This window comes from Eschrichtius robustus, chromosome 20 (assembly GCF_028021215.1).
Source record: "Eschrichtius robustus isolate mEscRob2 chromosome 20, mEscRob2.pri, whole genome shotgun sequence".
Taxonomy (NCBI): Eukaryota; Metazoa; Chordata; class Mammalia; order Artiodactyla; family Eschrichtiidae; genus Eschrichtius; species Eschrichtius robustus.
In genome coordinates, this window is record NC_090843.1 from 25119512 (window position 1) to 25129798 (window position 10287).

Genomic DNA, 10287 nt, shown 5'->3' on the forward strand with positions numbered 1-10287 from the left:
GTCCAGGAGGTTGATGAGCAGGTGAGAGAAGACTTCAGAGAGCCAGCACCTCTGTCTGGGGAATGGTGTGTCTGCTTCCCCAGAGGCAGCCTGAGAAGCTGCTCTGGCTCACTGGGTTTCTCTCCCTGCAGACTCCCCTGTCCTGGCAAGAGCTTGAAGGCGAGCGGGCCAGCTTGAGTACACACAAGCGCTCAGCGTCCTGGGGCAGCACAGACCACCGAAAAGAGGTAACTGCCCCCTTTGACTCTGTGGCCCAGGAAACTGCCTCTCGTCTACCCCCAGCACCATGGACACATCCGCTCCAAAGTGGACCCACATTTCCAGTCTCACCTGCCTCGACCTAGCCTTTTCCTAAGGAGATGGCGCCTTCATAGCTGCCTCCCAGCCTCCTGGTGGCCTGGCTTCAGGAGCCCAGACCCTCCTGCAGGCAGGGGCTTGGCCCTCCAGCAGCCTAGCTCAGGGTGGGGGTGGCCATTGTTCTCACTTCACTTTGAGGTTGGATCCAGATAAGCGTTTCAGAGACTGGAGAAAGAGAGCGAGTTTCTGGGAGTTGGAAGCGCCCAACCTCATCTACTACTTAACTACTCATCCAGCCTTATTTTTAAAAGAAGAGATAAATAACGATGTGTCCTCAAACACTTCTTCCTGGCCCTCCCTCCCTCTCATGAGGGCCACGGGGGTTGAGGGCGAGAAGAGAAAGCCATAGACTGGATTCCAGGGCTCCCAACCCAGCTCTGCTTGGCATGCTGTGGGGAGCCCCCAGGAGGGCCAGCTCACCAGGGGTCACCCTTTACAGGGCAGTAGCTTCTGCCCTCTTGCTTGCAAGGACAGAGAGAGAATATGAAGTATTTAAGGCTGGTGGGAAATACGAAGTATTTACAGTTTGTAATTATCCGAGTATTTACACGAAGGACCAGTAGGTCCAGAATGACAAATTTAAACTTGTTGATGGTGCTGCATAGTTGTTACAGGACGTGAAGTTGGGACAGAAGCTGATACTCCTTCTGGAGAGGCTGCTTCTTGCTCAGTGCAGTCTCCTCCAAAACGGGGGGGAATCCTTCCGTCCTTCTTGGTCCCAGGGCCTTTGAGATCGCTGTGGATGTATTTTGAGGAGTGGATTCAAAAACATCATTTTCCACTTCTATTAATAGAGTAGTGTTCCATGCCTTTGGAATCTGCGAAAGACAAAAATGGTTTCAGCGTTGTATATTTTTAATTTTTCGGAACGCGAGCCATCTGTGGAATACGTGGTAATTCAAAAAATCCAATAATCTGGTTACTGTGGTGTCCAGCTTGCCTGATGAGCCTATCCTCACAGTTTTGAACACCACTGAGGCATTTTGAGATGGAAGATTAACTTCCGTCTTCCTTTTACGTATTTTCATGGGCTTCTGGCAAGAGCCACGCCTGGGAGGGAGGACCCAGTGCGCTTTTGCTTTGCTTCACCTGCCTGTCCTCTCTCCCTCTCCCTGCCGCCAGATTACCAAGTTGAAGCAACAGCTGCAGAGGACAAAGCTTAGCCGCAGTGGGAAAGAGAAGGAGCGGGGCTCCCCCCTCCAAGGGGACCATGCTGTGCGGGGAGCACTGAGGGTACGTCCCTTCCCCAGCCCTCACCCCTCTGTCATCCTCTGTGGTGGGGCCCCTGGGGTGGGCGGGTCCTCTGAGCCCTCCTGCACTGCAGGGCCTGTGGCCACGTGGGTGCCGGGTGAAGTTTTGGTGCAACTTTGGAAAGGGTTTCTTGCTGTGCTGCATGTCTCTGTCCTCCATCCCCACCCCCTGCACAACTGAGGCCATGATGCAGACTCTAAAAGCACACTCTGGGCCCCTCAAAGCTCTGCCTTCTGGAGAAAATGCCACTGAATGGACCTATTGCAATTGGTAACTGTCCCCGAATTCTCCTCTACTCACTTGGTTTTGCTGTGTAGACATGACCGTTACCCCCCTGGTCAGAACTGATAACTGCACGGGGCTTGGTGGGGTTCAGTGATGGCTTCATTTACCTCCTCCTCAGGCGTCCCCTCCCAGCTTCCCCTCAGGGTCCCCTGTCCTGCGACTGAGCCCCTGCCTGCACCGGAGCCTGGAAGGGCTCAACCAAGAGCTGGAGGAGGTGTTTGTGAAAGAGCAGGGTGAGGAGGAGCTGCTGCGGGTGAGTGGGGGCTGCACCCCGGATGCACAGATAGGCAGCGTCTTGCTGAGTCTGGACACAGGGAGTTGGGACTCGTGCTGTCCGGGGGCTCACAGGCTGTGCACATGTCAACAGAGCAACATGCCAAAACCGCCCCATGGGAGGAACACAAATTGAGTTTATTAGACTCAGATGGACTTGACCACAGGAACAGCAGAGCTGGGTGGGTGAAGTTGGGGAAGACGTTGGGGCATTGAGTGGAAAGAGAAGGAGCAGGGGTCAGCAGGGAGGAAGGCACCTGGCTGGGAGGAAGGGACTAGGCATCACTCTTCAGCCAAAGCCCCAGCTCAGTGTTCCTGGCATACTCATCACTGTCACTGTCACCGTCACCCAGCTGTGCCTCAGTTCAGGTGGCCCCAGTACTAGAGTTACTGCTTCCCTTCCCTCCATCTCTACCTGCTGACATGCGTTCATCCTTCATGCCCAGTTGCCTTTGTGCAGCCTTCTCCCCCACTCCACTCCCAGGCAGAGTTATTTGCTCCCTTTTCTGCAGTCTCAGGCACATTTTTATACTGACACAGGACAATTGGGGAATGCCAGTTGGGCAACATTAATATAATTCTAATGGGCACACCCCTCAGTTTATGATTTACTTGCTGGTTGATTTTTAATGTGCGTATATGTAGGATTTTACACGTGCACACAGACTGGTGAGCTGTGGACACAAGTACCACTGAATGTTAAAAAAAATGAGGGGGGGGGTGTATTTAATACATGATAATAATCTGCACGTTCGTCCTGCAACGGCCTGTAGCTGTTACAGTGTCCTGGTGGTTTGCCCGCTCTTGTGCCCCCATGTGTTATTCACCTTTGTGTTCCCAGAGCCTGACACACAGGAGGCCCCTGCCCTCGTGAGGCTTACAGCCTTGTGGGGGCAACACCTTGATGAAACCATAAAATAAATATGTAGTCATAAAGTTCTATCTATGAGGGGAAAGAATGAAGCGCTCTGGGAGAAGCAGGAGGAGGTGTCTCTTGGATTGGGGGTTGTTGGGAAAGTCAGTGACGTGAGGAAATGGTGTCCTGCTGTCACTGTGTGTTGTGAATAGAGGACAAGGACAATGGCAAGGGGATGACCCTAAGGGTCACCGCAGCCCTGCCAGCCTGCAGAGACAGGCCTGACCCCCACTCTTCCTCGGCAGATCCTTGAAATCCCTGACGGGCACCGTGCCCCAGCTCCCCCCCAGAGCGGCAGCTGTGATCATCCCCTCCTCCTCCTGGATCCTGGAAACCTTGCCAGCTCTCCCTCCATGCCCCTGGCATCCCCCCAGCCTTCTGGTCAGACTAGCCTTGAGGAACACCAGGGTGCAGCCGAGGAGCTGACGTCCATCCCCAGTGACAAAGGTAAGCTGGGGAGGCCCAGGCTGCGGGGCCCACATGGAGTATGGGGTCATCTCCATGCCCTTTTCCAACTCTCATCAATTTCTGGCCAGGCATTTTTTACTTACTAACCAACTAGAATATCTTTGGGAGTCTTCTATATTCCATACGTTATAGTGGTCCTTGATACAGATTCTAATTTGTAATTTATATGAAGTTTCTGCACTTACAATTTTATTTAATCCTCACTGGAATCCAAAGAAGCAATCCCTCCCACCCCCAGTTTTTGGCTGAGGTTCAGCATGCCATCGTGGAGAGCCCATGAGCCCGTTCAGGTGTCCACTGTACCCATTACCAGCAATACATCTCAAGGCGGGTGTGAACGCTGTAAATAAAAGAATGTGGTCTTTTGCCCAGGGTCACACAGTTTGACCCAAATCGAAACCCAAGCTTTCTGATTCCAAATCTCCACTTTCTATTCTGCCGTGGCTGCGTCACTGAGAGGACAAGACAAGAGTCCCTCCTCCCCGTCATAATGATCCTGACATTCTAAAGCACTGTTGCCTGCATCACCTAACTTGATCCTCACAGCAACCCCATGAGGTAGGCTGGTCAAAGGCATGATCTAACAATACAGAGGTAAACAGAGCATAGAAAATAAAGAATAAATGTGAGATAAATACAGATAAAGTCAATGTTTGCAACCTAGGCAAAGTACATTTGCTGTGTGGAAAGTGAGAGGAATCTTATCCCACAAGTTGGGTTGAGTAAAGATTGCTTGTCTGAGTCAGTACAAGAGCTCTTCCTGGAAGAAGGGATAGATTTTCAAGACCATGGAAAGGAAGAAGCTGTGGTATGCTGGCAGGCAGGGCGGTGCAGTCTTGGAAGAAGGCAGAGATAGAGATGTTAGGATTCCTTCAAGTCTGAGACTTGGAGTTCCAGTCGCAGTCTGCCTCCGGGGAATATGGAATTGGTATTAGACCCAACTTTTCCCTCAGTTCAACTGTTTTTTTTTTAATCCTGTATAACAAGGTCTGTATTTTTTTTTTTTTTTCCCTTACAATTCTGGTTTTATTTTCTTTTTTTTTAAATTTTATTTTATTTATCATCATTATTTTATTGGGCCTCTTTTTATGGTATCTAATTTTTTTTATTGGAGTATAATTGCTTTACAATGTTGTGTTAGTTTCTGCTGTACAGCAAAGTGAATCAGCCACACATATACAAGGTTTGTTTTCTTGTAAGGCTGCCTCAAAGATGTTTTAAGGTAGAGTGTAGACAAACAACCTGGATTAACATAACCACTGCCACCCACCATACCATATCTCCCAGTCCTGCCCCTTTACACCAAGGCCTGAGTCCGGGAAAGCGGAGACCTTCCTTTAGCACCATGGGACTCAGCCTTACTCTGTTTGCAGCTTCCCCTCCAGGCCACCCAGCCTTCCTTGAAGAGGGCAGCCCATCTCCAGTCCTTGCCTTTGCCGCCTCCCCTCGACCCAATCACAGCTACGTCTTCAAACGGGAACCCCCGGAAGGCTGTGAGAGAGTGCGAGTGTTTGAAGAGGCCACGTGAGTACCTCAGCGGGTCGATGGGGGTCAGGATGTGCGAGGGAGGAATAGGGATGCGGGCTGAGCCCTGTGGCATCCCACCTGATAGGCCTCTCTTTAGTCTGACTCCCTCTTGTCCTGGAGACATTGTCAGCTGTAGATGATCAGTATTGCAGTCTTTCCATGACCAAACTTGTTGACATTACCTCCTCTGAGCACCTAAGTCTTTGCTTATCATGATCTCCATAGAAACCTGCTCTCTGCCCACATGCCAGCCACAAGCGCAGCAGGAGCTGGAAAGGAAAAAGATCTGAAACCTAAATCCTTTGTTTCTTCTATTTTTTTCCATCCCCGGGGAAGGTGTGAGAATTTGCTAGACCATAATCAGAGAGAGAACATACTAGTAATTCTCTTCAGGCAGAGCTTAGAAGCGCCTCATGCCCACCGGTGTGGCAGGGGGAGCCTAAAAAGCTTTCTGATTGCTTCTGAGTCAAATCTTCACCCTGCAGCTGCAGTGGTTCAAGTGTCATGAACTCCCAGACAGAAATTTCCAGTCCTTGCAAGTAAGGACTATGGAATATTCCCAAACCAGACTGGACAGTTCAGAAGTCATTCTTAAGTTGATTTCTTTACTACAGTTCCCTCCCGTTAGCAGAGAGAATCAAGAGCCAAAACTTTCCAAATGCCCCACAGTCCCCCTTAGCAGGAGCTAAGAAGAGAGTTCATCATATTTCCACTGCCACTGTGTAATATTCATCAGGGCCGATTCACATTGGAAGCTGTGGATTCGATGGCAGTGAGGAAGTTTAGTTATGGTGTGTGAGTGGAGATTTAGCTAGGACAGGGTGTGGGGCCTTGATGGCTCCATCTGTATATCAGATAAGGGAGAGGACAACCCATGGTAGTAGCAGGAGGTACATATATGAGCCAGGGTGGGAATTATGGAGAAAACCAGGGGCACTGAGGGTTTGCTCCCATCATCACTGTTGCCTGGCATCTCTCCAAGAACCCTCGATCCTCTGGGGTCATGTGGGGGGAAGAGGCCAGATCTCGTAGCTTAAGCAGACTCTGGGCTCTTGTACCCTTCCCCAGTCCACAGTATAGTTGAGTAATTACAACCTGGAATTGGTTGTGGCAATTAGGCTGTTGCTTGTCTTTATTCTTTTGTAGGCTCATAAGGCCAGAAGAGGCTTAAAGTCATCTCATCCAGCTTCCTGCCCCTATGTTAACCCTTTGAGAGAGGTAGTGATCCATCAGTTACTTTCTTAGATATCCTGGGATAGAAATTCTCAGCTCATTGGTGTCTCTTCATTGTATGAACTTTCCTACTGGGAAGTTCTTGTGTTTAGTGGTTCCTCTGCCACATTTTCCTCTTCCTGGCTGTCCATCGTGTAAGATTCCCAGGGAGGGAATCAAGCCGTTCAGGGTCACGCTGGTTGCCCTCATGTCCTTCGAGTGTTACTTGGTCTCCCCTGGGTCACCCTCCTCATGCATGCATGCACACACTGAGAGCATTCCCTCTCCTGCCCATCCCCCACCTCTTCCTAAAGTGGGATTCTTTTTTTTTTTTTTTTTTTTTTTTTAATGAGGAGTCTTTTTTTTTTTTTAATTGATTGATTGATTGATTGCTATGTTGGGTCTTCGTTTCTGTGCTAGGGCTTTCTCTAGTTGCGGCAAGCGGGGGCCACTCTTCATCGCGGTGCGCGGGCCTCTCACTATCGTGGCCTCTATTGTTGCGGAGCACAGGCTCCAGACGCGCAGGCTCAGTAGTTGTGGCTCACGGGCCTAGTTACTCCGCGGCATGTGGGATCCTCCCAGACCAGGGCTCGAACCCGTGTCCCCTGCATTAGCAGGCAGATTCTCAACCACTGCGCCACCAGGGAAGCCCCTAAAGTGGGATTCTTTTAAGCCCTTCTCAGTCAGTGGGCACCTTGCCGCTGCGGAGTCCTCTGGGACCCCAGGCTTCCAAACACACCCTGCACACGGGCCTTCGCTTCCCTCTACCTCTCCTCCCATCTCTCACGCTGGGCCAACATCTGCCCTCCTCTGCATGCCTCGCTCCTCTTCCTGCATTTGGAATGATTAGAATTCTACAATTAAAATAGTAATCAATTTGTCAAGCTGTACACTAAGTGCATTCTTCTGTATGTATACATTACACTTCAAGAAAAAGTTAGGCGATGGGAAGCATTGGTGCAGAGCTTGACTATCTTCCCACACTTTTGTCTTCTTGCCCAGAATCCTCATAACCAGCAGCTTCTCAGGGCTCTTCACCCTTGAAGCATGGCCAGACATTCTTCTCCTTTTTTATCATAAGGATTCCTTGCTCTAGAACTCTCTGACCTGACCTCTTTTAATCCTTTCATTTCCCCTACATTATCAGGAGGGTAGGGATTCTTTCCACGTTAGAGGTGAGGCAGGTTAGGCCAAGAGCACATGGTGAATCAGAACCTAGATCTCCTGATAAGGTCTAGCTGCTGTCCTTTCCTCCCAGCAAGGGTTTTGAAAATCACACCTTTCAAATCTGCTCAAGAATTAGATTCTTGAGGTCAGTAGATTTCAATGGGGGATACTTTTCCCCCCAGGGGACATCTGGCAATGGTTGTCGCAACTTGGGGTGGGGTGCTACTGGCGTGTGGTGGGGAGGGGCCAGGGATGCTGCTAAACGTCCTACGGTGCACACGCTAGCCCCCACAACCAAGAATTATCCACCCCAAATGCCAGTAGTGCTGAGGCTGAGAAGCCCTGCTTTAGGCTATAAAAAGTCACTCTGCTTGGATCTCTGCTTTCAGGCAAGTGGTCTGCCCCTAAAACACTGTTCACTGATGAAACCTCTCAAATTAAAAGATCTCTCGGTCTCCTCTTCTAGAATCACACTGTGAGGAAGTTCTTCTTCCCGTCTAGCTTTAATCCCTCCTGTTGGGATTAAGGTAGATTTCTAAATCTGCTTTAGATTAGATCTAAATCTAAAGTAAAATCTAAAGTAGATTTCCTGTTGTTTAGCCATATTTCTAAAACATGGAGAGCTGAGGGGCCTACTGAGCACTGGTTGTTGCTCAGTAGCCTGTCGTTTTTTTGGTCAAGTTACCAACATGTTTGAACAGAGACCTAGCTCCCTTGCTCCCCTGACGCTGTGACACCTCTCATCCCGTCTCACTGGCTGTTTGTGTGCATGCACACATGTATGTCTGTGTTTCTCTCTCCGTCCTCCAGGTCCCCAGGTCCTGACCTGGCCTTCCTGACTTCCTGTCCTGACAAGAACAAAGTCCATTTCAACCCAACCGGCTCGGCCTTCTGCCCCGTCAGCTTGATGAAGCCCCTCTTCCCCAGCATGGGCTTCATCTTCCGTAACTGCCCCTCAAGCCCGGGGTCCCCCCTTCCCCCAGCCAGCCCCAGGCCACCGCCTCGGAAGGATCCAGAGGCCCCCAAGGCCTCCTCGCTGCCATTCGAGCCTTGGCAGCGCCCCCCACCGTCAGAAGAGCCCGTGCTTTTCCAGAGCTCCCTGGTGGTCTGAGGGCCCCACCCCCACTTCACCATGGAGACCAGTGCCTTGGTGGCAGGCCCCTCCCGAGCTCCCCTGAGATGGGGGATGAAGGAGCCCTTCCCTCCTGGCCTTTGAGCACTTTCATTTATTGTGTCAAAGCCCCGGGTCCTCTTTCCGATGGACCCCTGCCCCTTCGAATGTGAGGGGACCTGCCTTCTCCACTAGCAGCTGGGCAGCTCACAAGTCACACCCGTGTTCTTGTCACCTCTCTCACTTGGTGGAAAACTCACCCAGAAGGTCTTGGGTCCCCCACACCTGGGTGTGAGTCCAAAGGACTGTGTACGGGGCCCTTGTCTTTATCATGGAGCAAGCTGGCCATGATTAAAGGAGAGGGGACACCACAGATTTCCTTACCTCTCCTCCCCAGACACAGACGAGGAGACCCGAATAGATTCCCCCATCCTCTCAGTCCCATCCCCATACCTCCCTCTCATTGGAGGAGCTGACCAAAGCAGCCCGAAAGGGCCATAACACTTGACCAATCCAGCTGCTGGCAGAGGGGGAACCAAGCGTTTTCCTAAGTGGCATTTTCATCTCGCTTTCACCCTAAGATTGTCTTAAGCAGCAGCCCAGCCTGCCCAGCCCCAGGTGGGTAGTAGGGGAGAGGGAGAGCTGGCATTCCTCCGGGTGGCAAGTGGTGACTCTCCACCCTCCACCTGCCCCAGGACTGGGTTGGATTAGAAAAATGCCTATTTTTCTTGTATCGATGTAGAAACTCTATTTTCTCCCAAAGACACTATTTTTGCAGCTGTTTGAAGTTTGTATATTTTCCATACTGCAGAGCTTACACAAAATCGAAGAAGAATGTTAATGTTCAAGTTTTATTATCCTGTGTTTAGAAGTTGTGTTTTTTTGTTTGTTTTTTGTTTTTTGCAGATCTTGGTGTTAATAGACCAAATAAATAAGTATTCCCAGCAGCTTGAGGTTCTGTTAAATATTTTTGGGGGGAGGGAACGGGATGGAGATTGAGGGTATCATATTAATCACTTCATCCTTGTCTTTAAGAGCAGCCTTTACTTAACACATAATGTTGGGTGGATGGATCCAGAGTCTGCGTCCTCAGGACAGCAGGCTTGCATTCTCTACTTGGACATAGAAACAGTGGGGCCAGGGAGAGTCTGTCCAGAATGAAGAGTGTGGTGGAGGTGGGGTGAAGGAGTCAGAGGGGAAGTCATCCTTTCTCGGGTGAGTCTGGAAAAACACCCTAAGGGAGAGCGGATTTTAGCAGGGACATAAGGGTGACCAAGGGGAGACAGTTTGACATTGTGGGTGCTCCTTGCACCAGCAAGGAAAACAAGATGAGGGAATGGCATTCAGATCGAATCTCCGGGCACAGTGTTGGGGAAGCTTTAGCTCCTTGTGAGTGTTCTTTTCACATCAGTGAGTACCCACAACACAGAGGGTAAAAGAAACTGTTCCTCAGCTTTATAGTGCCCCCCCTGTAAGAGCTCTTAGGCTTTTGGGGAAAATGAGAATAACCATCTGAACATTCTGATAGTGCTTTGCAATTTACAAAGCATTTTCACAAAGGACACATTACCCCCACTGTATGGGTACAAAGTTGACTACTCCAAGGGCAGTCATAATAACTACAATTATATCTATCTATCTCATAAAACCTCAAAACAAACTCCTAAGCCAGGCTATCCCAACTACCATGTATTGGCTAGGTAAGCATCAGATACACTGT

At 50.1% G+C, this 10287-nt stretch overlaps 1 protein-coding gene across 1 annotated transcript in view; it reads left to right on the forward strand.

The window, feature by feature from the left end:
- FAM117A (family with sequence similarity 117 member A) overlaps nucleotides 1-9506 on the forward strand; it is a 44957-nt gene extending 35451 nt beyond the window's left edge. The window contains exons 3-8 of the mRNA XM_068529665.1: nucleotides 132-227; nucleotides 1480-1590; nucleotides 2012-2146; nucleotides 3328-3529; nucleotides 4924-5074; nucleotides 8267-9506. Coding sequence (XP_068385766.1) covers nucleotides 132-227; nucleotides 1480-1590; nucleotides 2012-2146; nucleotides 3328-3529; nucleotides 4924-5074; nucleotides 8267-8567 — 996 coding nt within the window. The 3' untranslated portion in view covers nucleotides 8568-9506. The remainder of the gene's footprint in view (nucleotides 1-131; nucleotides 228-1479; nucleotides 1591-2011; nucleotides 2147-3327; nucleotides 3530-4923; nucleotides 5075-8266) is intronic.
- Nucleotides 9507-10287: the final 781 nt, after the last annotated feature.